The sequence below is a fragment of the Triticum urartu genome, chromosome 5 (genome assembly GCF_003073215.2).
Source record: "Triticum urartu cultivar G1812 chromosome 5, Tu2.1, whole genome shotgun sequence".
Classification (NCBI taxonomy): domain Eukaryota; kingdom Viridiplantae; phylum Streptophyta; class Magnoliopsida; order Poales; family Poaceae; genus Triticum; species Triticum urartu.
In genome coordinates, this window is record NC_053026.1 from 592558637 (window position 1) to 592585552 (window position 26916).

The 26916-nt window shown below is 44.6% G+C and overlaps 1 protein-coding gene and 1 long non-coding RNA gene across 2 annotated transcripts; one reads left to right on the plus strand and one right to left on the minus strand.

Moving 5' to 3' along the window:
• Nucleotides 1-14206: 14206 nt before the first annotated feature.
• LOC125506194 lies at nt 14207-16061 on the plus strand. Its single transcript, XR_007282601.1, has 4 exons — nt 14207-14463; nt 14584-14647; nt 15038-15109; nt 15781-16061. It is a non-coding gene; the product is annotated as an uncharacterized LOC125506194 (long non-coding RNA).
• A 4743-nt stretch (nt 16062-20804) lies between these two features.
• LOC125506195 lies at nt 20805-21944 on the minus strand. Its single transcript, XM_048671058.1, has 2 exons — nt 21572-21944; nt 20805-21224 (listed from the first exon to the last, which is right to left on the minus strand). Exons 1-2 carry the CDS (start codon nt 21779-21781, stop codon nt 20952-20954), a joined length of 483 nt encoding a protein of 160 aa, XP_048527015.1. The 5' UTR covers nt 21782-21944; the 3' UTR covers nt 20805-20951.
• Between the last annotated feature and the right edge of the window lie 4972 nt (nt 21945-26916).

The following is a 26916-nucleotide window of genomic DNA, read 5'->3' on the forward strand; positions in this document are numbered from 1 at the left end:
TCTCCTTGCCCTTACAAACTCCTTGGTTCAACTCCACAATCTTGTCGGAGGCTCCCAAGTGACACCTAGCCAATCTAGGAGACACCACTCTCCAAGAAGTAAAAAACGGTGTGTTGAGGATGAACTCCTTGCACTTGTGCTTCAAATGATAGTCTCCCCAACACTCAACTCTCTCTCATAGGATTGGATTTGGTAGAAAGAAGATTTGAGTGGAAAGCAACTTGGGGAAGGCTTGAGATCAAGATTTATGTGGTTGGAATGGAATATCTTGACCTCAACGCAAATGTAGGTGGTTCTCTCTCAGAAAATGTGTATTGGAAGTGTAGGCATGTTCTGATGGCTCTATCCACGAATGAAGAGTGGGTGGAGGGGTATTTATAGCCACCACACAAAATCTAACCGTTACACACCAATCACCAAACTCGGTGGGACCGAATCATAAAACTCGGTCAGACCTATTTAGTTCAAAATGTGAACGTTAGGATTCTCGGTGGGACCGACATGTCAACTCGGTGGGACCGATTTCGTTAGGGTTAGGGCATAACGTAATCTCGATGAGACCGATTACACAAACTCAGTGAGACCGATTTTGGTAATGGACTAACAGAGAGTTGGTCCGGCAAACTCGGTGGGACCGATTCGCTCATCTCGGTTGGACCGAAGTGTTACGAAAGGGAAGCAGAGAGTTCACATTGCAATCTCGGTGGGACCGATCGCTCATCTCGGTTTGACCGAAACATTATGAAGGGAAACAGAGAGATTACAATCCCATCTTGGTGAGATCAAGATCCCTATCGGTGAGATCGAAAATACTAGGGTTTCTAGCAGTGGCTATGTCAACTGAACTCGGTGGCGCCGGATAGAAAGAATCGGTGGGGCCGAGTTGGATATTTGGTGTGGGACATATGTGGATATGAGAAAGTAGTGAAGGGTTTTGGAGCATATCAATAAGCATTTTGAGCAAGCACCTCATTAAGCAACACCTCATCCCTTCTTAATAGTATTGGCTTTTCCTATAGACTCAATGTGATCTTGGATCACTAAAATAGAAAATGTAGAGTCTTGTGCTTTGAGCTTGAGCCAATCTTTTATCCTTAGCATTTTGAAGGGTCCACTTTCTAATCCATCCCATGCCAACCATTGAGCTTTCCTGAAATATTCATCTTGGAATAGCATTAGCTCAATGAGCTATATGTTGTTAGGAATTACCAAAACCACCCAGGGATAGTTGCACTTTCAATTAGTAACATTGCTTACAAGGCTTATAGTGATGTGCATTAGAGAGAGGGCCCAGAGATACCTCTCCGATACACGGAGTGACAAATACTAATCTCGATCTATGCCAACTTCAACAAACACCATCGGAGACACTTGTAGAGCATATTTATAATCACCCAGTTACGTTGTGACGTTTGATAGCACACAAGGTGTTCCTCCGGTATTCAGGAGTTGCATAATCTCAAGGTCAGAGGAACATGTATAAGTCATGAAGAAATCAATAGCAATAAAACTAAACGATCATTAATGCTAAGCTAATGGATGGGTCTTGTCCATCACATCATTCTCTAATGATGTGATCACGTTCATAAAATGACAACACATATCTATAGCTAGGAAACTTAACCATCTTTGATTAACGAGCTAGTCAAGTAGAGGCATACTAGGGACACTCTATTTGTTTATGTATTCACACATGTACTAAGTTTCCGGTTAATACAATTCTAGCATGAATAATAAACATTTATCATAATATAAGGAAATATAAATAATAACTTTATTATTGCCTCTAGGGCATATTTCCTTCACTACAAGGTACGTAGACACACTCTTCCCCTTTCGTTGCTATGCATCTCCTAGATAGATATTGCGTGATCGTAGGAATTTTTTTTAAATTGCATGCTATGTTCCTATCAATGGCATCCGAGCCAGGTCTATGCGTAGATGATATGCACAAGTAGAACACAAAGAGTTGTGGGCGATAATAGTCATACTGCTTACCACCAACGTCTTATTTTGATTCTGTGGTATTGTTGGATGAAGCGGCCCGGACCAACCTTACATGACCACGTTCATGAGACTGGTTCCACCGACAGACACGCAACTTGTTTTGCATAAAGGTGGCTGGCGGGTGTCTGTGTCTCCAACTTTAGTTGAATCGAATTTGACTACGGCCGGTCCTTGTTGAAGGTTAAAACAGCACACTTGGCGAAAAATCATTATGGTTTTGATGCGTAGGTAAGAACGGTTCTTTCTAGAAGCCCGTGGCAGCCACGTATAACTTGCAAAAACAAAGTAGAGGACGTCTAACTTGTTTTTGCAGGGCATGTTGTGATGTGATATGTTCAATACATGATGTGATATACGTTGTTGTATGATATGAACATGTTTTGTGAAAGTTATCGGCAACTGGCAAGAGCCTTATGGTTGTCGCTTTATTGTATGAAATGCAATCGCCATGTAATTGCTTTACTTTATCTTTATGCAATAGCGATAGTTGTAGAAGCAATAGTTGGCGAGATGACAACGATGCTACGATGGAGATCTAGGTGTCGAGCCGGTGACGATGGAGATCATGACGGTGCTTTGGATATGGAGATCAAAGGCACAAGATGATGATGGCCATATCATGTCACATATTTTGATTCCATGTGATGTTTATCTTTTATGCATCTTATTTTGCTTAGTACGGCGGTAGCATTATAAGATGATCCCTCACTAAATTTCAAGGTATGGGTGTTCTCCCTGATTATGCAACATTGCTACAGTTCCTCATGCCGAGACACCACGTGATGACCGGGTGTCATAAGCTCTATGTTCACATACAACGGGTGTAAGATAGTTTTACACGTGCAGAATACTCAGGTTAAACTTGACGAGCCTAGCATATGCAGATATGGCCTCGGAACATTGAGACCGAAAGGTTGAACATGAATCATATAGTAGGTATGATCAACATAGAGATGTTCACCATTGAAAACTACTCCATCTGACGTGATGATCGGACATGGTTTAGTTGATATGGATCACGTGATCATTTAGATGACTAGAGGGATGTCTATCTAACTAGGAGTTCTTAATTAATATGATCAATTGAACTTTAATTTACCATGAACTTAGTCCTGATAGTTTTTGCATATCTGTGTTGTTGTAGATCAATGGCCCGTGCTGCCGTTCCCTTGAATTTTAATGCGTTCCTAGAGAAAGCTAAGTTGAAAGATGATGGTAGCAACTACACGGACTGGGTCCATAACTTGAGGATTGTCCTCATTGCTGCACAGAAGAATTACGTCCTGGAAGCACCGCTAGGTGCAAGGCCCACCGCAGGAGCAACTCTGGACGTTATGAACATCTCGCCGACTAAAGCTGATGACTACTCGATAATTCATTGTGCCATGCTTTACGGCTTAGAATCAGGACTTCAAAGACTTTGTGAACGCCATGGAGCACATGAGATGTTCCAAGAGTTGGAGTTAATATTTCAAGAAAATGCTCGAGTTGAGAGATATGAAGTCTCCAACAAGTTCTATAGCTCCAAGATGGAGGATAATAGTTCTGACAGTGAACACATACTCAGAATGTCTGGGTACCATAACCAGTTGACTCACCTGGGAGTTAATCTTCCTGATGATAGTGTCATTGACAGAGTTCTTCAATCACTGCCACCAAGCTATAAAGGCTTCATGATGAACTATAATATGCAAGGGATGGAAAAGATAATTCCCGAGATCTTCGCCATGCTAAAGGCTGCGGAGGTATAAATCAAGAAGGAGCATCAAGTGTTGATGGTTAATAAGATCACTAGTTTCAAGAAAAAGGGGAAAGGGAAGAAGGGGAACATCAAGAATAGTAGCAAGCAAGTTGCTACTCCCGGGAAGAAGCCCAAGTCTGGACCTAAGCCTGAAACTTAGTGCTTCTACTGCAAAGGGATTGGTCACTTGAAGCGGAACTGCCCCAAGTTTTTGGCGGATAAGAAGGATGGCAAAGTGAAAGGTATATTTGATATACATGTTATTGATGTGTACCTTACTAATGCTCGTAGTAGCTCCTGGGTATTTGATACTAGTTCTATTGCTCATATTTGCAACTCGAAACATGGGCTACGGATTAAACGAAGATTGGCTAAGGACAAGGTGACGGTGCGCGTCAGAAATGGTTCCAAGGTCGATGTGATCACCATCGGCACACTACCTCTACATCTACCTTCGGGATTAGTTTTAGACTTGAATAATTGTTATTTGGTGCCAGCATTGAGCATGGACATTATATATGGATATTGTTTGATGCGAGAAGGTTATTCATTTAAATCAGAGAATAATGGTTGTTCTATTTATACGAGTAATATCTTTTATGGTCATGCACCCTTGATGAGTGGTCTATTTTTGTTGAATCTCGGTCGTTGTGATACACATATTCATAATACTGAAGCCAAAATATGGAAAGTTAATGATGATAGTGCAACTTATTTGTGGCACTGCCATTTACGTCATATTGGTGTAAAGTGCATGAAGAAACTCCATGCTGATGGGCTTTTGGAATCACTTGATTATGAATCACTTGATACTTGCAAACCATGCCTCATGGGCAAGATGACTAAGACTCCGTTCTCCGGAACAATGGAGCGAGCCACTAACTTACTGGAAATAATACATACTGATGTATGCGGTCTGATGAGTGTTCAGGCTCGCGGCGGGTATCATTATTTTCTGACCTTCACAGATGATTTGAGCAGATATGGGTATATCTACTTAATGAAACATAAGTCTGAAACATTTGAAAAGTTCAAAGAATTTCAGAGTGAAGTGGAAAATCATCGTAACAATAAAATAAAATTTCTACGATCTGATTGTCGAGGTGAATATTTGAGTTACGAGTTTGGTCTTCATTTGAAACAATGTGGAATAGTTTCGCAACTAACGCCACCTGGAACACCATAGCGTAATGGTGTGTCCGAATGTCGTAACCGTACTTTATTAGATATGGTGCGATCTATGATGTCTCTTACCGATTTACCACTATTGTTTTGGGTTATGCTTTAGAGACGGCTGCATTCACATTAAATAGGGCACCATCTAAATCTGTTGAGATGACACCATATGAACTGTGGTTTGGCAAGAGACCTAAGCTGTCGTTTCTTAAAGTTTGGGGCTGCGATGCTTATGTGAAAAAGTTTCAACCTGATAAGCTTGAACCCAAATCGGAGAAATGCGTCTTCATAGGATACCCAAAGGAAATTGTTGGGTACACCTTCTATCACAGATCCAAAGGCAAGATATTCATTGCTAAGAATGGATCCTTTCTTGAGAAGGAGTTTCTCTCGAAAGAAGTGAGTGGGAGGAAAGTAGAACTTGATGAGGTAATTGTACCTTCTCCCGAATTAGAAAGTAGTTCATCACAGAAATCATTTCTAGTGATGCATATACCAATTAGTGAGGAAGTTAATGATGATGATCATAAAACTTCAGATCAAGTTACTACCGAACCTCGTAGGTCAACCAGAGTACGTTCCGCACCAGAGTGGTATGGTAATCCTATTCTGGAAGTCATGTTACTTGACCATGACGAACCTACGAACTATGAGGAAGCGATGATGAGCCCAAATTCCGCGAAATGGCTTGAGGCCATCAAATCTGAGATGGGATCCATGTATGAGAACAAAGTGTGGACTTTGGTTGACTTGCCCGATGATCGGCAAGCCATAGAGAATAAATGGATCTTCAAGAAGAAGACTGACACTAACGGTAATGTTACTGTCTACAAAGCTCGACTTGTTGCGAAAGGTTTTCGACAAGTTCAAGGAGTTGACTACGATGAGACCTTCTCACCCATAGCGATGCTTAAGTCTGTCCGAATCATGTTAGCAATTGTCGCTGTTTATGATTATGAAATTTGGCAAATGGATGTCCAAACTGCATTCCTTAATGGATTTCTTAAAGAAGAGTTGTATATGATGCAACCAGAAGGTTTTGTTGATCCTAAAGGTGCTAACAAAGTGTGCAAGCTCCAACGATCCATTTATGGACCGGTGCAAGCCTCTCGGAGTTGGAATATACGCTTTGATAGTGTGATCAAAGCATATGGTTTTATACAGACTTTTGGAGAAACTTGTATTTACAAGAAAGTGAGTGGGAGCTCTGTAGCATTTCTAATATTATATGTGGATGACATATTGTTGATTGGAAATAATACAGAAATTCTGGATACCATAAAAGGATACTTGAATAAGAATTTTTCAATGAAAGACCTCGGTGAAGCTGCTTATATATTGGGCATCAAGACTTATAGAGATAGATCAAGATGCTTAATTGGACTTTCGCAAAGCACATACCTTGATAAAGTTTTGAAGAAGTTCAAAATGGATCAGTCAAAGAAAGGGTTGTTGCATGTGTTACAAGGTGTGAAGTTGAGTCAGACTCAATGCCCGACCACTGCAGAAGATAGAGAGAAAATGAAAGTCATTCCCTATGCCTCAGCCATAGGTTCTATCATGTATGCAATGTTGTGTACCAGACCTGATGCGTGCCTTGCTATAAGTTTAGCAGGGAGGTACCAAAGTAATCCAGGAGTGGATCACTGGACAACGGTCAAGAACATCCTAAAATACCTGAAAAGGACTAAGAATATGTTTCTCGTTTATGGAGGTAACAAAGAGCTTGTCGTAAATGGTTACCTCGATGCAAGCTTTGACACTGATTCGGATGACTCTAAGTCACAAACCGGATATGTATTTATATTGAATGGTGGGGCTGTCAGTTGGTGTAGTTCCAAGCAGAGAGTCGTGGCGGGATCTATGTGTGAAGCGGAGTACATAGCTACTTCGAACGCAGCCAATGAAGGAGTCTGGAAGAAGGTGTTCATATCCGATATAGGTGTAATACCTAGTGCATCGGGTCCAATGAAAATCTTTTGTGACAATACTGGAGCAATTGCCTTGACGAAGGAATCCAGATTTCACAAGAGAACCAAACACATCAAGAGACGCTTCAACTCCATCCGCGATCAAGTCAAGGAGGGAGACATAGAGATTTGCAAAATACATACGGATCTGAATATTGCAGACCCGTTGACTAAGCCTCTTCCACGAGCAAAATATGATCAACACTAAGACTCCATGGATGTTAGAATCATTACTATGTAATCTAGATTATTGACTCTAGTGCAAGTGGGAGACTCAAGAAAATATGCCCTAGAGGCAATAATAAAGTTTTTATTTGTATTTCCTTATATCATGATAAATTTTTATTATTCATGCTAGAATTGTATTAACCGGAAACTTAATACATGTGTGAATACATAGACAAAACATAGTGTCCCTAGTATGCCTCTACTTGACTAGCTCGTTAATCAAAGATGGTTAAGTTTCCTGACCATAGACATGTGTAGTCATTTGATGAACGTGGTTCATCATTAGAGAATGATGTGATGGACAAGACCCATCCGTTAGCTTAGCATAATGATCGTTAAGTTTTATTGATATTGCTTTCTTCATGACTTATACATATTCCTCTGACTATGAGATTATGCAACTCCCAAATACCGGAGGGACACCTTGTGTGCTATCAAACGTCACAACGTAACTGGGTGATTATCAAGATGCTCTACAGGTGTCTCCGAAGGTGTTTGTTGGGTTGGCATGGATCAAGACTAGGATTTGTCACTCCGAGTATCGGAGAGGTATCTCTGGGCCATCTCGGTAATGCACATCACTATAAGCCTTGCAAGCAATGTGACTAATGAGTTAGTTATGGGATGATGCATTACGGAACGAGTAAAGAGACTTGCCGGTAATGAGATTGAACTAGGTATGATGATACCGACGATCAAATCTCAGGCAAGTAAACATAGCGATGACAAAGGAAATAATGTATGTTGTTATTGCGGTTTGACCGGTAAAGATCTTCATAGAATATGTAGTAACTAATATGAGCATCCAGGTTCTGCTATTGGTTATTGGCCGGATATGTGTCTCGGTCATGTCTACATAGTTCTCGAATCCGTAGGGTCCGCACGCTTAACGTTTGATGACGATTTTACGGGATCTCACGGAAACAGAGGCTTGCGACGGCGGAAAAGTATTTTGGTGGACGCTTGTGATGTTTGGGGAATATTTGGGAATATATAGAAGTGGAACTAGGGTTAGAGGACCTCTAAGGGGCCCACAAGCCCTCAGGGCGCCCCCCCCCCCTCTAGGGCGCGCCCTAGAGGCTTATGGCCTCCTCGGGACTCTTCTGGCCCTCTCTCCAAGTCACACAGGTGTCTTCTGGTCCAAGAAAAAGTTTTATTCTGTTTGGACTCTGTTTGATATTCCTTTTCTGTAAAAGTCAAAAATAAGGAAAAGACAGAAACTGCCACTGGGCTCTAGGTTAATAGGTTAGTCCCAAAAATAATATAAAATATCATATTAATGCATGTAAAATATCCAAAACGGATAATATAATAGCATGAAACAATCAAAAATTATAGATACATTGGAGAAGTATCACTCCCCTCCCGGTAACCTTAAGTATATGATGACGATAACACTCTTACGTTCTTTCTTATCTGTCCCTCTCCCTCTCCCTCGCGTCGCCCTCTCGAGGGCGACTCGGGGGCGACCAACCTCCCCGTCCGCCTCCTCCCCTGCTCGATTCCTATCCTCGCCGCCGTCGGAGACAGGCGCCGGGTCCCCCGCGCGGCCACCGATGAGGGTGGCGGCGAGGCCCTCGGCCGCGACGCCGCTCGGGCTCGGACCTAGGGTTTGAGGTGGCAGCCTTTGCTGGTGAGGGTGGCATCGTCCTGGTGGCGGGCGGCCCTCGCTGGAGTTGAGGGTCGCGTCTACTCGGCCGCGCGGGCAGCGAGTTGGCGGTGGATGCAGGCGCCACGTGGAGGGATCCCCTGCTGCTCTCCTTCGCCAGATCTGAAGACGGTGCCCCCGTGCTACTGCTTCCTCCTCCCAGTCCAGCCGGATCCGGTGGCGGACTGCGCGGATGTGGTGTCAGGACCGAGTTTCGGGATATTAATTTCCCAGAAAATGGCCCTTGTGCTCACCAGCCCCAGGATTTACTGTTAGCTGATGAGACACCAACTTGATACAGAAACTCCAAGCAAAATACAAAATGTGTAGTACAAGACCATTCTGGCCTATGAGTACAACAAATGGTTTCTAGTGGTTGATGGCGGAAGCGGTTTGCGGTTCATCAGCGTCTATGGGACTCCACTTCCCACAGGAACAGCTGACCTGGATAACTCCTATCTTCGTGAGGCTGCTATCACCATTGCATAGGTTCCGGGGCGGTCCTCGCAACGCTCCTCTCCGCGCAAGAAATCTGGCCAAGACAATAGCCAGGGACAAGCCAGTGAGTACTTTGAATGTACTCGCAAACATTATGAACACGGGTATAATATAACAAATGATAATCATGCCCTGAATTATTCTATGATCATACGTCAATCACAAAATAAATGTCCATGATGCACGCAAGCGGGCTATTCATTATACAACATGAATATGTAATAAGGGAGTAGAAGTAGAATGCACCGATCGGGTGTCTGAAGTGATGCCTCGAAAGGATAATAATATAAAGCATGCCTCAGTCGGGCGTCTGAGCGACGTCACATAAAGGGCTTATAAGGAAATAAGTAGCAAACATGCCACAGTCGGGCGTCTGTGCGACACCACATAAAGGGCTTATACAGTAAATGAATAACAAGCATGCCATAGTCGGGCGTCTCAGCGACACCACATAAAGGGCTTATAAAGTAAATGAATAACAAGCATGCCACAGTAGGGCGTCTCCGCAACACCACATAAAGGGCTTATAAAGTAAATGAATAACAAGCATGCCACAGTCGGGTGTCTCCGCGACACCACATAAAGGGCTTATATGAGAGTAATCATAGTGAATATCTAGGAGGTAGAACCTTCCCAGGGATACTCAATAATTCAATGATGTAAATGGTTAGTCCATAATAATAGTAATCATAACCATCATGAATCACAAGTCATGATCCATGTTCTGGTTTAGCAATTTTTCCTCCGAAGACCAACACTAAGACCAACACTTGACCCATCCCAGACTGTAGTCCTTAACCATGGACACGGCTATTCGAATAGATATAATCTTTGCAGAGGGTGTACTCTTTACCCACGAGTAACGGATTCCTTTAGTCCATCGGGACTAATTCCGTCTACGGTCTTTTAATTGAAAACACACCTGACCGCACACACCAGCCCAACTTACCGGTGCCTGGAATCACCCATGACACCCGTTAAGAAAAACTCTAAGTGGGGAGGCTACAACCTCGAATAGCATGGGATCACAAAAATTTATAACGCACGCAAACTAGGGGAGCTACCCCCTCGGCTCCAACCGAAAACACCCATGCCCCCGGACTAGGTGGCATGCTTATCGGATGCAGCCGGTATCTTCCACCATGGCCTCTCTGTACGGTGTGTGCTAGGAAGGGGTTGACAACTTACTGAACCGTACCCTACCTATGGCAGGAACAAATGGTAGTACGAAACAAGTATGGGGGTTACTGGAACAAGACTTGATCTGTGGTCGACTCAGGAGGTTAAAGCATTTTCCTGCGTGATAAGCATAAGAAAATATATTTCATACCAATCCGGCAGAATCACCACTCATCATACCTCACCATGCCTTACCGGACACAACCGTCTCGACGAAGAACTAGAGACAAGCTCGTGTCTACCCAAGACAGAGGCTTTCCCGGATTCCTTCCGGTAGACATAAAAGGCATACGAGGGTGATTACTATCACAACCATATCCAATTTCCAACAGCACGGAATCATTAATATGCACTCATGAGTATGACCATATCATCACATAAAATAACGAATACTCCGAGTTAAGGTGGTGTTGTAACCACATCAAACAACACACAACAATGTTATGCCAGGGTTCAGAATGCTTGCCTTCAAGAGTATGCAAGTGTGGTGCACTTTTTGAAAGTTGCCTTCTCTCTCCAAAAATCCTATTTAAGAAAATTTAAATTAACACATAGTTTCAAAACAGTACAAAAAAGTTGCTTGGAAAATTTTCAAATAAATATGAAAATAAACTAGGCAAAATTTGAGAAACAACAGAAAAAGAATCAAGTCAATTGGACTTATATTTAAAAAGTTATAGCCAGTCAAAGTTTAGTCAAAAATTGTTTTTAATAAAAATTAGAAAAAGAAAACGGTTCGGGGAGTAATACGTTTTCGAGGCACAGAAGGCGTACTTCTGCTTTTACGTCTTCACTTAAACCAGCGCGGGTCACTGCTGGGTCACTGGCAGTGGGTCCCTTGGGCCCACTAGTCAGGTTTGACCAGTCGCCCGCGCCTCCTTCCTCCTCTGTCCGAGCGGAGGCGGAGCTCCGGCGATCAACGCCGGCGATTGGTGGCTCTTCTGGGGCTCCGACGGCGGGGACAGGTTCACTGCATTAGGACGATCCTCCCGGTGGTCGAGAGGGTCGCGGGGACGAAGGGAGTCACCGACGGCGAGCTCCGTGGCGGACGGCGTCTTCGGGAACAAATGGGTCTCGGCCTATGGTGGCTCCCAGTCGAAGCTGAGAGGTTGGGAGGCTCCGCACGGTCGAGGGGAGTCGGGTGGTGGTGCTGGAAGGGCTAGGGAGGCTCTGCTCGCGACGCACGGCACCGGAGCGTGGCGGCGGCCGAACTGGCCGGAGACGAGGAGGACAGCCTCCCCTCGTCGATTGCTGGCTATGGGAGTGCTAGGGGCATGGCTTGAGGTTGCCTGAGGGTCTAGACGAGCTCGGGGCCCCTTTTATAGGCGGTCGAGGTCGGTTCCGCGGCGGCCGGGGATAAGAACGCCGGCGAACCGCCGTTCTGTAGCCAGGGGGCGCGTGGCGGCGACGGGCGCTAGCAGACGTGCTCGTGGATAAGCTCGGGCTGTTCCAGAGGGCAGCTGGCGGGCTGGAGTGGCTCGGGCGGCGCCGTGCATGGCAGAGGCTGTCGGAGCGGCGGTGGCGGCTTGCGGTGGTGGCGCTGTGGGGCGCCAGGCGGTGGCCAGGGCAGCTCTGCGATGAGGGAGGGGTCGGGCGCGTTGGCGGCGAGTGGCCAAGGGTCAGCACGGGCGCGGGGAGGGCGGCAGCGAGACGCGACGGCTCGGTGCGCGCGCGTGCAAAACGTGCGCTCTGGCCGCGCCCAGAGCACGCACGCCAGGTGCTCAACAAAATGCCAACACGTTCTAGGCCTCTCTGATGCCTCTGCAACTAAACAGGACTAGTATAATGATTATAAGAGAGCTAATAGACATGCAGGTTTGGCAAATCAAGCAGGTTCAAAATGCAAACTAGGGTTCATGCCAATTATGTTCATGCACTCAGGGTGTTCAACAGAATGCTATGGTCATCTAGGTATCTCTTGGGGTGGCCAAAAACTCCAGATCATAGTCTCCTTAGATGATAAAGAGGGTGGCAAGGTTAGTTTGGCAAAACCAGAAACTTGTTAGTGCAAGTTTTGCAAATATTCAGTTCTGGACAGAAAATAAAAGGCATTGTTGCATGTACCAAAAATACTCCAATGGGTCCAATCTCCTGGACTTAAGGGTTTGGTAGGGTGTACTACAAGCAGGACAAAACCCAAGGCAACAAGAGCAAGAAAAAATATGGTTGCAATACAAATCACCAAGCTAGACCAGAATGAAGATGGGGATGATTTGCTCAAATTTTTCAAAGAACATCAATGGGTTTTTGCATAAAGTTGAATTATATACTCCTACTAACATCTCCCAACTTTGGTGGAATTTTTAGAGAAATATTTAAATAGGTTGCAGTGCAAACCACAAACTAATCCAGATTTTGCAAACTTGAGGTAGGGCTCAAAACTTCCAAATGACTAAAAGAGGTTTTTGCATAGAAGTGATGTGGGAACCTCACATGACATCCCCAATTTTTGGTGGGGATTTTAAAGGAGTATTTGAAAGGGTTGTGGTGCAAATTGAACCCTAAAACTTATGAAAAACCATTTTTAAAGAAATAAAGCTCAGAAAAAAATAATTATAGAAATAATTCCACTGATAAAAGAAATGGTCTTGGAAAGATATACAAGTCCACAATATTTTGAAAGGTTTTCACTTGGAAAGATAAATCCAGAAAATAAAAAATTAAATTACCATGGCAAAATTTTAATTAATAAATCATGGTTAAAATTTTGGGGTGTTACATGTGGGGTTGGGAGCTCTGGATCGGAATAATTTCTTGGCTGGCTGCGGTGGCCACGATGCCGGCGGCGCTCCAGGCGTTGTTTCCTTTTTGAAGGCGGCTTCGAGATCCAGCTCCCTCCCCCTCGTCCTCCCCCTGCACCCGGGTGAAAACCCACAACTTTGGTTGGGCGGCGGCGGTGCCCGGCTCCGTCACCTTCTTGAAGGCGCCGCTTTGGGTCTGCGGGGAGGTGGGACAGCTACAGCGCGTTCTTGGCGTTCCTGATGGCGGCGGTTCTCTCTTTAGTGGTGTCGCTTCGCCATGGCGGTCGGCTGGTCCGGCTCTCGTGGTGATTGTGGTGCCCAACTCTTCACAGTGTCTTCCTGGGGTGCTCCGGTCCCGTTCAGAGAGGCTGGAGGTGGAGCGGCTTCATCTTGCACGAAGCTTCGGTGGAGATGTCAAGTCATGCCTGACCGACAGGTGCTACGCTTTGTCATGCCTGGTCGGCAGGTGCTACGCATGACAGATCTTCCAAAAACTTCAAGTTGTGTCGGCTGGTGGTACTTGGCAGCATGGTGCTGAGGTGTATCAGTGGCGACCGCGACATGCTCAGCTGTTTGCGCGCAGGGAAGAGGTGCCATTGGGCGCCGTGGTGGCGTCGACGATAGCTGGACTGAGCAAGGTTGATGCAGCAGTACAGTTCTGAAGATGGAGCGGTGGCAGTTGGCGGCGGCGGCCTCTTAGTACACGCCGGACCGGTGAGACCCATGCCCGGCAGGCGTCTTGGATGGGACCTCAGGTCTTAGTTGTTAGGTTTGGCTGCGATGTCTGTTTGGTATTAGGCCCAGGCTATCTGCGCTCATTCATCAACTGGATAGAGTTGCTTAGACGGCGGCTTTAGTCTTACTGTTGTATTACTTTGTAAGGTCTTGTGAGAATAATTAATAAAGTGGTCATATGCATCGCTCAAATGCACAAACCGGGGGTCATCCTTCTTTTCTAAAAAAAAAACCGGACAAGTATATGATTTGCCCTCTGTACGCTATACAAAGGACGAGGCCATGACGTTCTGTTACCAGCCCTCATCTATTTTGCACAGACTCCACTAGAACGAAGGAGCGTTATCTTCTCCACCACAATCCTCCCACTTGGTGGTGCTCATGGCGTGCCCCTGCCAGCCCATCGTTCGTGCGGTTCGCCTGTAAATACCGGCATGATGCTACCGATCCAGGCCCCTATGAACACCGTAGTTAATTTGAGCCCGCAACCATTGCCGATGAATCGAGCCCCGCGGACACTGCTTGCCCAAGCCCCAACAGGTCGCCCCATTCTCGTACTACTCCAACATCATCTGCACCAAAACATGGGGCTCTCCTTCCTCTTTACCTCCCCAAATCTGATCGATCTTGAGTTAATTAGTTCTGATTTGTTTATGGCAGGAAGCAATTTTTATGAAGGCAAGTCTGTTCTGTCTCCAGCTGCCTCATCCGCGCAGCAAGTCCGGTCAGTCTTTCTAATCCACGATCATCTTTAATTCAGGCACTGCCGGCAAGCATGAAACAATAAGCTTTGATTCCCTTTTCGTTTCATTTTATTTGTTGTTGGAAGGAATAAACAGATGAAACAACTTTGATTGGAAGTGATGGATCGTAGTCATCTCTCTTTGTTTTGTTCTATTGAGTACTGATTGGAAGGAATAAACGGGTGAAACAAAACGTACCATTTACTACGTGCAACTACAATCGTGCATCTCTCTCTCTCTCTCTCTCTCTCTCTCTCTCTCTCTCTCTCATACATGCACACACATGTAGTTTAGTATGAATTTTATTGGTACTTTTTTGCATTGCTTTGATGGTTTTGTAGAATCAAACATATTCCTTTGGTCATTTTCAGGTATGTTGCTGCCCGGCAGTACTATATATTCCACTGTGAATGTCATCAGATCAATCCAATACCGGAATAGAGGTTAATTACACATGTATTTCAGCAGTAATATTCAATCTGGAAATCATCTAGCCCGGCCAGCTAGCTCTATGCTAGATTAGAAATGTGTTTCAGATTTATCATAAAATCGAAGGTTTTGCAAATACTATTGTGGATATGAGTCGTATATTAATCAACTAGCGGATTCAAGGTAAGTTTCAAAGGAATTTTTCCAGATATTAAACAAAATCAAATAAGTAGAAAATTTCATATTTGCATTCGTTTCACATAATTATATGTATGATTTTCCTTTCATAAATTGAAGCTTATATTAACTATTTGCACCGTATCAAGGTGACAGAACCACCAAGATGTTCACTCAATGCAATTGCCTAACAAACTGTTATACTTCTTTTTCATAAAATTCATTGAAGAGTTTGTTATTGATACTTCCATAGTTATTCATTTTCTCTGTTATGTAATTCACCCGTGCCGAGTTAATAATAATTTACAAATCTCACATGGTTTCATAATCTTAGTCATGTCCTTAACATATCTATTTTATATTCCTGCTACAACGCACGCGGGGTGTCTTCTAGGTGAACATTCATACCCTTTAGATATTAAAAATATAGGCCACAAAAAATGTATTTCCTTGAATTAAAAAGGTATATTTTTTGTTCCCTAAATTTGCTGATACATTACAATTACAGGTTCCTTATGGTGTTGGTGTTTGTTCAGCTGCATATTCAACCTGACTACACCTTGAGTTTGACTTTTCTATTTATTTATTATTTATCTATGCTATAATATTAAGTGATGTACTGTTTTTAAGCATCTGTTTGTAATTATAGTAAACAATCTTCTCTAAGGCTATAGCTTTGCTTTTAAAAATGTAAGAATAATACTTGGAATATCATTATTTGATTGTTCTGGTGTTAATGACAATCCTTGGGGAGAGGATCAAGTATGGCCCTTTTCTCCTTCTCTTTAACTGTTCTATGCTGGAATAAGCTGTAGAAAATGGAGTATATTTGTTGTCCTACTTAGTAACCATGACATTTTGTACTTTGGTTACTTTTCCTCTAAAAATGGATCATAGCGGACAATGAAAGCTAATTCCTATTTAGGCATATTAACACGCAAGGCTCACAAATTTGCATGAATTTATGTTGTTATTGTTTCGTTGCTCTAATGCACTTCAAACAGATAATCAAATTATATTGCCTTCAATTATTATGAGAAAAAAACTCATTAACATATATATTCCTTTTTTATGTTGATGATGCATTCTAATTAAGCAAGTATGGAGATAGTACTAATTTTGCCGCTTTATATTATTTAATAAAAGGTTAAAAAGTATCTTATATTTGAGACCGAGGGAGTACATCTTATGATTCTATTATTTATTTATATGTAAATACTTATCCTATAGTGCTACAAATTCCCGCAGCAACGCGCGGGGTACCATCTAGTTTCAACAACACATCAACACCAGAATGATCAAAGGCGACTCCAGCAGCCCAAAGAGCGATGTTCAGGAGCAACCCTCAAGCCGAGTCACCCAGATGCGATACGCCCGGACAGATCGGATGGCCCGCATCTGAGAGGACTTTGTTATATAAATATGGTTTATCTCAAAAGTAATGTCTTAAGTCAAAGAAGAATTTATTTTTCATATGTAAATTTAGGTTGCAAATATTTAGCAACAATGTAATTTGCATAATTACCATTACTCAGGGTTATCACAAGAGAAATCATTAATAACAACTAATTCCTCATCAAAAGAACTATCAATAACAGAGGATCATTAATTATGTTTTTCATCCGGGTTGAGAGGAGCAAGTTGTGGGGAAAGGGCGATGGTTTTTGGACATAACCCCATGGGAGATACTGGGGTCAGGGGCCATGGTTTTTTTTAGAAGAAAAGAAAATGGCTAGGAGGGTGGGGATCGATGGGCTGATCTCTTTGTTCGGTCGATGTGATGAGCTTGACGAGTGAAGTCTGTTTAAAACCTTGAAGTTGTATCGATGGTCGAAATCAAACCCTGAACTTCAAATCCCTGAAATCTGCCCCTCATATTTACTAATCCCGGTCAATTTCAACCCTATGTATGTTTGCTGCACTAGGAAAAACAAAATCCTGGCCGGGACCACTCACTTCTCTCACTTGCTTTGTGGGCCTACATGTCATCTTCGTCTTCTTTTCCCGCTTTATGCAAATCCATCAAAAAAGAAATCCCAAACCGAATCAGACTAAAAAAGCACTATGAAGCAGTAGTACGAACAAATAATACTACTATGCATGGATCAGCGACGAACTGGCTAATACTAGCTTGCTTAGCATTCACGCCTCGACAAATACTACACGAAACCGAGCTAGCACATTAGCCGCCGTAGCGCACGGTCGCCGCTGCGTCGTCCGCAGCCGTCTCTAGGAGCTGCTCACGCTTGGCACGCAGCGCTTGGCCGACGCGCCGCACGAGCGGCCGGATAACGTGACCGACATTGTCGCAGGCTCCCGGGAGGCCTGGACTGGATAACGTGACCCCGACGCCACACAGCTACCAGGATCCCGACGAGACGGCCGAGCGTTGAAGCGGCCGTCAGAAGCGTGCGAGCGAGACCTCGAACACGTTACTCGTCTCTGATGCGCTGCTGCAAAGCTACAGAAGGACCTCCCGTAGCTCCACCATTTCGTCAAACACTTGGTGTGCGTGCAGTCGTGCACTCCCCTACAGGTCACCTTACCTCCAAGCTCGCTCCGACCACCCCTGTAGCCCCGTGCGACTCGCCTTCCCGCGTCCCTGAGCGACATTCACCCTATCTCCATCGATTTCTTCCTCCACCGCTCGCGCTAGGTGGCTGCTCTGCCGTGAGAGCACGCCAGGTGCAGCGTGGATGACGTGCACGGCGACCCGACCGGTGGTCATGCCTCTCGCTCTTCTTTCCCATGCGCTACCCCTGCACTTTCCTGCTGCCCTGCCCATTTTCCGGCGTCCCAGCACAAGGTACACCAGCCGCCGAGCCTGCCGAACGGCATGCCACAGTTTTTGGGAGTGAGACAGAGTGATTGTAGGAGAGAAGGTAAATTTGACATGTGGGCCCATATAATCAATGAGAGTAGAGTAGGATCCCGGCCGGGATTGTTACTTTCCTACTGTGCCAAACCGGTCTATACAGGTTCAAGGTCGAGATTGACCGGGATCAATGAGTACAGGGTATCGATTTCACGGATTTAGAGTTCAGGGTTCAATTTCGATTAATTGTATGAATTCAAAGTTTAAAATAGACTTTACTCGAGCTTGATGATACGAATGACAACGCCCTTTTTTTTTGCGGGTGACAACGCCCGTTTACTATATGTTTTATCTTCCCAACTCATTACGCCCGCAAGCGTAAATCTTTAATCATGACAGTACAATGAATATTAGAAATAATAAAAAATTACATTTAGATCCGTAGACCACCTAGCGACGACTACAAGCATTGAAGCGAGCCGAAGGCACGCCGCTGTCATCGCCCTTCCATCGCCGGAGTCAGGCAGAACTTATTGTAGTAGACAGTCGGGAAGTCGTCGTGCTAAGGCCCCGTAGGACCAGCGCACCAGAACAGCAACCGCCACAGATGAAGAATAACGTAGATTAGAAAGATCCAACTGGAAAACACACGAACGTAGGCGAACAACGACGAGATCCGAGCAAATCCACCAAAGATAGATCCACCGGAGACATCCCTCCACACGCCCACCAACAATGCTAGACGCACCGCCGGAACGGGTCTAGGCGGGGAGACCTTTATTCCATCTTCAAGGAACCGTCTCCGTCTCCCCTTCCTGAGAAGAACACAAACCCTAACAAAACTAAAAGAAATGACTAAAAACGGAGCCCTTCCGCTGGTTTCCATCGCGCCCCATGACCCTAGAGCCACCGGGCTATTCTTGTGAAGGGGGAGGAGGAGGCGGCTAGCAATAAGTTCAGGTCTTAGCCAAGCAGTAGCACAACGAACGAGGTAAAATCAAAGCATTTATCACAAAATTTATCCATATGTCCATATGCCACTCAAATTTTATCACAAATATACCAGTTTTGACCCGTCATCGGCCATGTAGCACCCCTAAATTATTTTTGCTATTTGTTTTTGCACAATGACCAGCTGTACCCTTGGGTCCACTAGTCTTTCTTTTTTTGCGAGGACTGGGTCCACTAGTAAGTGACATAAAAAAGAAATCTGACCAGGCATCCTGCTGCATCCCCTCCACCAATTCATGAACAAAACCGTAAACGAAGCCAAAGAATTGCTCGACGTCATTACATCTAATTGTGTGCAATGGCTCATGGAGGAAACACCTTAGTAGAAGAAATAAAGGAGGATGTTCTCCGTCACTTATAGGAAAGAAGACTAATGGCTTGGAGTGCTATGATGGAGAACCGAGCTTGCAAGAAAGTTATCAAGAATTTCAGTGGAACACTAAGAGAGTACGAACAAAGTTCTCGACAAGCGTCTCCATAAGCAAAATCAGAAGACTGAGCTTATGCAAGAGGATCTCGATACGAGTCATGTCGTTAAAATTCTTTCGAAGCATTCTTGCATGATCAAGATCCAATACGATCAAGTAACTAGGCATGATGTTAATTTCTTGACCGAGCATTGAAGTAATATAGCCTTGAGGGGGGCAATCACTTAAAAGGAGGAAAGTATGGAAGGCTATGTGCCATCCGAGAAATATGGGCGGTCTGGGGGTCTTTGACTTGAATGCTTTTGCCAGGCTCTTCGGCTTAGGTGGCCTTGGTTCCCATGGAGTGTGGACCGACTCTGACCGGCCTTGGTTGGGTATTGAGTTCCCTTGCAGCGAGTCTGATACGTCCCTTTTTCGGGCCTTCACCACGGTCACTATCGGTGATGGAAGACATACCCATTTTTTGAAGGATGGATGGATTGGGGAATCCGCCCTTTGCTAGTGTGCCCCGGAGCTCTTCAAGATTTGCAACTCGAAAAACAGGACTGTGCATGATGACCTTCAAGGAGATAGGTGGATAATGATAGTCACGTGTTCGACACTACCGCGCAGCTTCGCGGATGCATTGATATTTGGCAGATTCTGCGAGAGCCCGACATCAACCCGAACCACCCCCGACTCCATCTGCTAGAACTGGACCATCTCTAACAAATTCTTCACCAAGTAGGCATACAAGATGCAATTCAACGACTACCTACATCCTTTTAGCCCATCAAGGTTTGGAAAGCTAGGGTCGCCCCCAAGTGCAAGTCCTTTGCTTGGCTGGTCCGAAATGGTAGGACCCCCACGGTCGAGCACTTGATGATCGGAGATTGGCTGCTCGATCCCATCTGTCGCCTATGTCTAGGGCTCCTGAGACAGTTTCGCATCTTTGTCGGGACCATCCTTTCTCCCAGGCGGTGTAGAACGTGGTTACTGATGCCGAAGGGATGCCCACTTCGACCCCCCTTACCCAGCTCTATTGATCGGTGGTGGATGACTTTCTCACAACCAACTCGGACACGAAGGCATCGGAGCGTTGTGGCAATTTGATTTACTCACTCTGAAACATTTGGAAGGAGCGAAATTGTACCGCGAGGTGGCTCACCTAGCCCTCGAGGATACCTAGCGAAATTGTACCGCGAGGTGGGTTTCACTCGGCTTGCCTCATCTAAAGAAATCCTTGTGTAAATATTTATGGCACCTTCTATTCTTCTATAAGAAAGGTAGACAGATTTCTTGGAGAAAATAGTAATTGCTGCGTATTCATTCTGTGTACAACGGCAATTACAAGTGTGGTTCCCCTCAAGAAAATAATAACTGATGCAAGCTTAGATAAACAAGACGCATTCTATTAGAGGCAGTTCCAGCCAAGAGAGTAACTAGTTAGCGTATCTCGAGAAATGCACAAATCCTAGCCATATCCGCACGAAGATCCTCAAATCCATGGCTCGGGCTTGACAGTGCCTCCCCTTGAGCACGTGTGTCCTGGGTCTCTATATCTCCTTCTGTTATGATGAAGCCGAATCCCACTGGTATGAGAGCAAAGACGATAAGTCCCATCATAATATAGGGATCCTGCACCTGAGGATCCGAACCGAAATATCGCGCCACGAATATCCAAGCCATCATCGTGATGCTCATCGCAGCCATGAAACACTGCAAAACCATATACACAGCGAGTATGTAAGCAAGCACGACAAATACACATAGCTACCGAAGTCCATGGACTGATGCGTAGTTTTAGGATTGAATGCACGAGCGAATGATAGATACAGTACTGAAATCCATGGATTGATGAGTGATTAACAAAGAAGTATAAATGCACGAGCGGAGAATCAAACATCTGAGTTTTCTATGTATGATCTGATAGATTATTAGGGAGGAAGCACGTTATATACTAGGAAGATAAATTCAGAGGGGCAAAAGGAAGGCTGTAAAAGAAAAGGGATAATTTAGAGGGGGCAGTGTAAGGATAACTCGAAGGGGGTCTGTGTAGTGCGTACCCTAGTGAAGATCTTGAAATATTTCCAGGCTGTGGGGTTGGGCGCTGGCCGTTGACGGAGGCGGACGCCTTCTTCCATCCGGCGGATCTGCTCCTCGTATGGCACAGTACCATACAGCAGCGGCCGGTGAGGGCCAGCGGGTCGAGGCTGGCTCCCGTCATAGGAGGGTATGTAGAAGCCGCCGTGGCCGCCGAAGAACCAGTATCCCATCGACGGAACACGACGGGCGGCCGGCGAGAGCAGATCGATCCCGGCCGGTGAAGTCTAGGCGCGACGACGGACGGAAAATCCTTGGGCTCGTGGTTTCGGATCTGGTTTCGGGGGCGCGCGTGGGGGATTTACGCGGGCCGTACCTCTGCTGGACACAAGCCCAGCGCCCCATTGTTTCCGCGTAGGTAAACGTGGTAAGTTACAAAATCACTACACCTAAAAAAAAGTTACAAAATCACTAATTGAACTAGGCAGTCACCCAAATCAGATATGGAGAGCAATTGTGGAGGGACGTGACATACTAAAACAGAGACTAATTAGGTGGATCGGTAATAGAACCACAACTCGCATATGGTCTGATAATTGGATACCACGCGATGTGATGGTGAGGCCATTTGGTTGTCGGTCTGCTAATCCTCCTAGTTTTATATCTGAGCTAATTGATCATACTGCTGTGAGATGGGACAGGGAGAAGATCGCCGAGGTATGCCTTCCGATTGATGCCCCAGCCACTCTTAGCATACCTTTGTGTACTAATGACATGGATGATAGATGGGCTTGGAATTTTGAAAAGAATGACACCTTCAGCGTCAGATCAACCTATAAAATGATGATTGCTGCGAAGATGAGGCGGGAAGTATTGATAGATGGCACTTTTGACTCTTCAAGTAATGACCGAGATGCCACACCATGGGAAAATGTTATGGAAAACGCCGGTCCCGGGCAAGAATTGAATGTTTCTCTGAAGTTTAGCAAAAAATTCCCTTCCAACTGAGGATGTGAGAGCACACAAAAAAATGGCTACTTCAGTCAGTGTGCATTATGTGGAGGTGCAGGTTCCTGGAGACATTCTCTACTTAAGTGCACTATGGCAAGATGCACTTGTGCGCTATTGATGGTGATTTAGAAGAACACTTGTGCGGAACTACACGGAGTGCTAAACAATGATTGTTCTTGATGATTGACACACTTCCACATGAGTCTTTTGTCGGACTATGAGTGACACTACGGGAAATCTGGTGGGCCAGGAGAAAAGTCATCCATGAAAAGATATATCTAACATCCTCGGCGACCCATCAGTTTATAAATAGATTCGTTGCTGATCTTGAGATTTTTCCAGTTACAAGGGCATCAATTCATACTATTCCAAAAAACATAGCTACAAGACCAAAGGCGCCACCGCCGGACCATGCTACAGTCCACGTGGATGCTAGTGCTGCATGTTCTGGACTTGGTGGATCGGAAGTTGCATTGTGCCGAGCTGCAGGAGGTTCGTTCATGGGTAACTCAGTCTTGGTTATTCGTGGAAGCACTGATGCGGTGGTTCTGGAAGCAATTGCTTGCGGGGAGGCCCTGTCGCTGGCTGAGGATTTGCACGTCCATAATTTTGTTGTTGCGTCGGATGCGAAGCAAATTATCAAGGAAATACATGAAAGCATAATGAGCAACTATGAGAGCATTGTGAGAGAGATCAGCAGCATGCAGCCAATTTTAATTGCAAATTTACTTTTGAAGGACGAACGGCATATAAAGAAGTAGATAGTTTAGCTAAGTTTTCGAATTCTCTGGATGAGGGGCGCCATGTGTGGCTTCAACCCCATGATCCTTATTGTATCCCACTTCAAGTGGTATTTGATCAATAAAACTTAGCTTTTCCTAAAAAACAAAATCATTAATTGAGACCTTCCAAAGATCACTCTCATATTCTTAGGTTGCGACAACGCCAGTTGTCACAATATGTGAGTTTTCTCTTTTTTATCACTTAAATCGTGTGTCCAAATCTCGAACCATTTCCACAGTTGGATTTCTCGCGTCGAGATCTTTAAAATTAGATCCCATGTTGATAGGTCTTAAATAACTTTCTTTTTTGATGAGGAAAGAAATGAAAAAACCGATCTAGAATGTTTTTTTCCTTTCCAAAAGATGTTTCCGAGATGCACGGCCGTGCATCTGGCAGAAGCAAAAGCGTGCCTCTCACGGAAGAAGAAAAGACACTTTTTTTTTGTTTCCAAGAGGCACGGCCGTACCTCTTGCCTCGCAGAAGCAAAACCGTGTCTCTTGTGAAAGCAGATCCGTGCCTCTCGCCGAAGAATATAAAAGAAAATGTATTTTTTCGCGAAAAAAGTTCTCAAATTTGTTTTATCGAAGATCTAAGAAAGACCGATAGAAAACCGAAAAGCCGAAAAAACCCTAAAAAACCCTCTAAAAACAGTAAACACGTGCAGATTTAAAAAAAAATCCAAAAGAAACGCCTAGGGCGCGACACATGGCGACGGCTGATAGCACGCGTCCCAAGTGATGCGCTTTTAACCACCCGAAGTGATCGTTGGGAGGCATACGAAGAAGCGCTCCTCAACTATTTATTCTTGGAAAGTTGCCTTAAAAAAAGGTGTTTCTTATACGGCGCCTTAAATGCCCGTTATAGGGCGCTACTATGACTCGTGTTCAGCAAATGAGTCTTCAGACTCGCTGAAGGATGTGAGGATATGGGCCGGCCAGTTCGCAGTAGCTACACTGCCTCGTATTTTTTTTTTTGCTTTTTTCATGTTTTTATTTCATTTTTGGTACATTTTTTAGTTTTATTTACACTTTTAAATATTCTAAACATATATATTACAAAAAAATTTACTTCACATAATATTTTAAAAATGTTAATCATGCTTTCAAAAATGTTGACTGTGTATAGAAAAATGTTGACCATGTATAAAAATGATGAAATTTCTTGATCATGTATAGAAAATTGTTAATCCAGCATTTAAACAAATATTGGACAAGTATTTGATAAATGTTGAACTGGTATTTGAAAAATGTTGAACAAATATTTAAAAATGTTTAGTTTGTATCTAATAATAAAGCACCTATTGCTACTGCCCAATCAAGAAATTTTGCAAAAAAGTCGCTGCAGTTTCTGGTATTCAATCCACACTCCTATTTTAAGTGGCAAATCTCCGTTCGTCGCACTTTTTTAGAAAATCCCCTGGCTTTTATAAAATCAGCCCGCAGTCTGATGACTAAGTGGAGAAAACGATTAGTTATTTACTCCACGCCTTCATCCCCTACTTTCCCCCACAGACAAACGAGCTAGGGTTGGAGCCGCCACTTCTATGGCATGCCCGCCAGTGCTCCGTCCGCCCCTCTTCTCCATCTTCTACCCCCACCCTACTCCTCCCAAGCCCAACCATGGTGGATGACATGCTCACCACCGCTCCGTCCTCCCCTCTTCTCCATCTTCTATCCTCCCATTCTCCCTCCTTCCTCCCTGTTTCGCCTCACCTCCCCCACCCCTACTCCCCACAGGCCCACGGGGAGCGAGCGTGTGCAGGCGGTGTTGGTGAACGAGTTGGGGATGTGTGAAGGACCTCAAGTATTGACTCCCCGGCACCTCCATCGTCGTTACAGTTACCAACTTCTCTGTCCCCCAAGTACTGCTTTTCAGCAGACGCGGCCGAGGTGAGTGACTCTGCTTCTCTCTGTTGGCTACAGAGACAGATTTAGGGGCAGATTTGATTCGTTTGTATTCAGGTAATTAGTCAAGGCGAGAATGGTATGGCAATGTTGATGCTGGAGGTTGTGAAAGTGGCAAATCTCCGTTCATCATGCTTTTTTGAAAAGCCCCTGGATTTTATAAGAATCAGCCCACGGTCCTGATGACTAAGTGGAAAAATGATTAGTTTTTTTACTCCTCGCCTTCATCCCCTACTTTCCCCCACACACGAACGAGCTAGGGTTGGAGCCGCCACCTCTACGGCATGCCCGCCGATGCTCTGTCTGCTCCTCTTCTCCATCTTCTACTTCTACCCCACCCCTACCTCTACCACTTATTTGAGGCATTTTCATGCATGTTGATGCTCGGAATATTCTCATGATTCCTTTGAGTGAACACTTGCAGGAGGACTTTGTGGCTTGGCATAAAACAAAGTCCTTTGTCTTCTCGGTACGGTCTGCTTATTACATAGAATGGGAACACCAGTTTGGCGCAAGAACAAGACGAGAAGATGGACAAGGAGCATCAAAGCCGAATCATGTATGGGATATTTTATGGAAGCTTTCAGTCCCTAGTAAAATCAAGATTTTTGTTTGGAAAGCCCTACATGGCACTGTCCTAGGAAAGGCTATTCTTGCTGCATGCCACTTTTCTGTAGCGCCTATTTGTCCGGTTTGCAAATGAATGCCCGAAAGATATTCGCCACCTTTTATTCACATGTAATCGTGCTCGGGAAGTTTGGCATGCTCTTGGCATCGAGGAAGTAATTGATAATGCTCTGGCTATGGACAGATCGGGTTCGGTGTTCTGGAGTATATTTTGTGTCATCCTACCCAAAGATCTCCTGTCTTGGGTGTGTGTGGGGGGGAGGGGGGCTCCGACTTCAGGAATCGATTGTCGTTGCATGCTGGTACATATGGTGGCAAATACACGAGATGGTTAAGGGGGAATCGGTGGCAGCCCCCCTAAAATTGCTTTTGCAATCGAAGCTTTGACAATGAATTATGAAGTTTCATCTCACCCCAGTACACCGCATGAAATATATTGGACAAAACCTAGACCCAGATGCTACAAACTAAATACAGATGCTGCATTTCATGATAATGGTACGGGTGTAGTAGGGATTGTCCTGCGAAATAGCATTGGTGAAGCGGTTGCTGGTACAGCTTGTATATTTGACTCTACTCTTGATGCCACCTTGGCAGAAGCTTTGGCAATGTCAAATGGGATGGAGTTGCTCGAGAGGTTGGGGTGCACAAATATTATCATTGAATCTGACTCGCTAGAATTGATAAATGCATGCAATGGTGAGGTTGATTGTTCAGTCCATATTCTGCAACCTTGGTGGAATGCTTTGCAAAAGCCCAGACGATTGATGGTATCACTTTTGAGTTTTGTCCCAGGGAAGCTAATCAGGTGGCCCATCAGCTTGCAAAACATGCTTATGATAATCAGTTAGAGTTTAGCTGGGAGGGTGATCTACCATCCTTTTTATTGCCTTATGTTTTACACGATGTAACCCTGTTGACAAAGAAATAAATCACTGAGAGGCTTTTCCGCTCAAAAAAGAGAAAAAGAAACATAATAATAGTTAGAGGCCAAATTATGTTGAGAACTATGGATGAACTTATTCACCTTCATCGAGTCAATG

Excerpts from the sequence above, each read along its gene's own strand:
- LOC125506195 (XM_048671058.1), bottom strand. The coding sequence starts at position 21,781 with ATGGGATACTGGTTCTTCGGCGGCCACGGCGGCTTCTACATACCCTCC. Across the intron at positions 21,225-21,571 it reads ATTTCAAGATCTTCACTAGG|TGTTTCATGGCTGCGATGAG; the intron begins GTACGCACTACA and ends ATGGTTTTGCAG.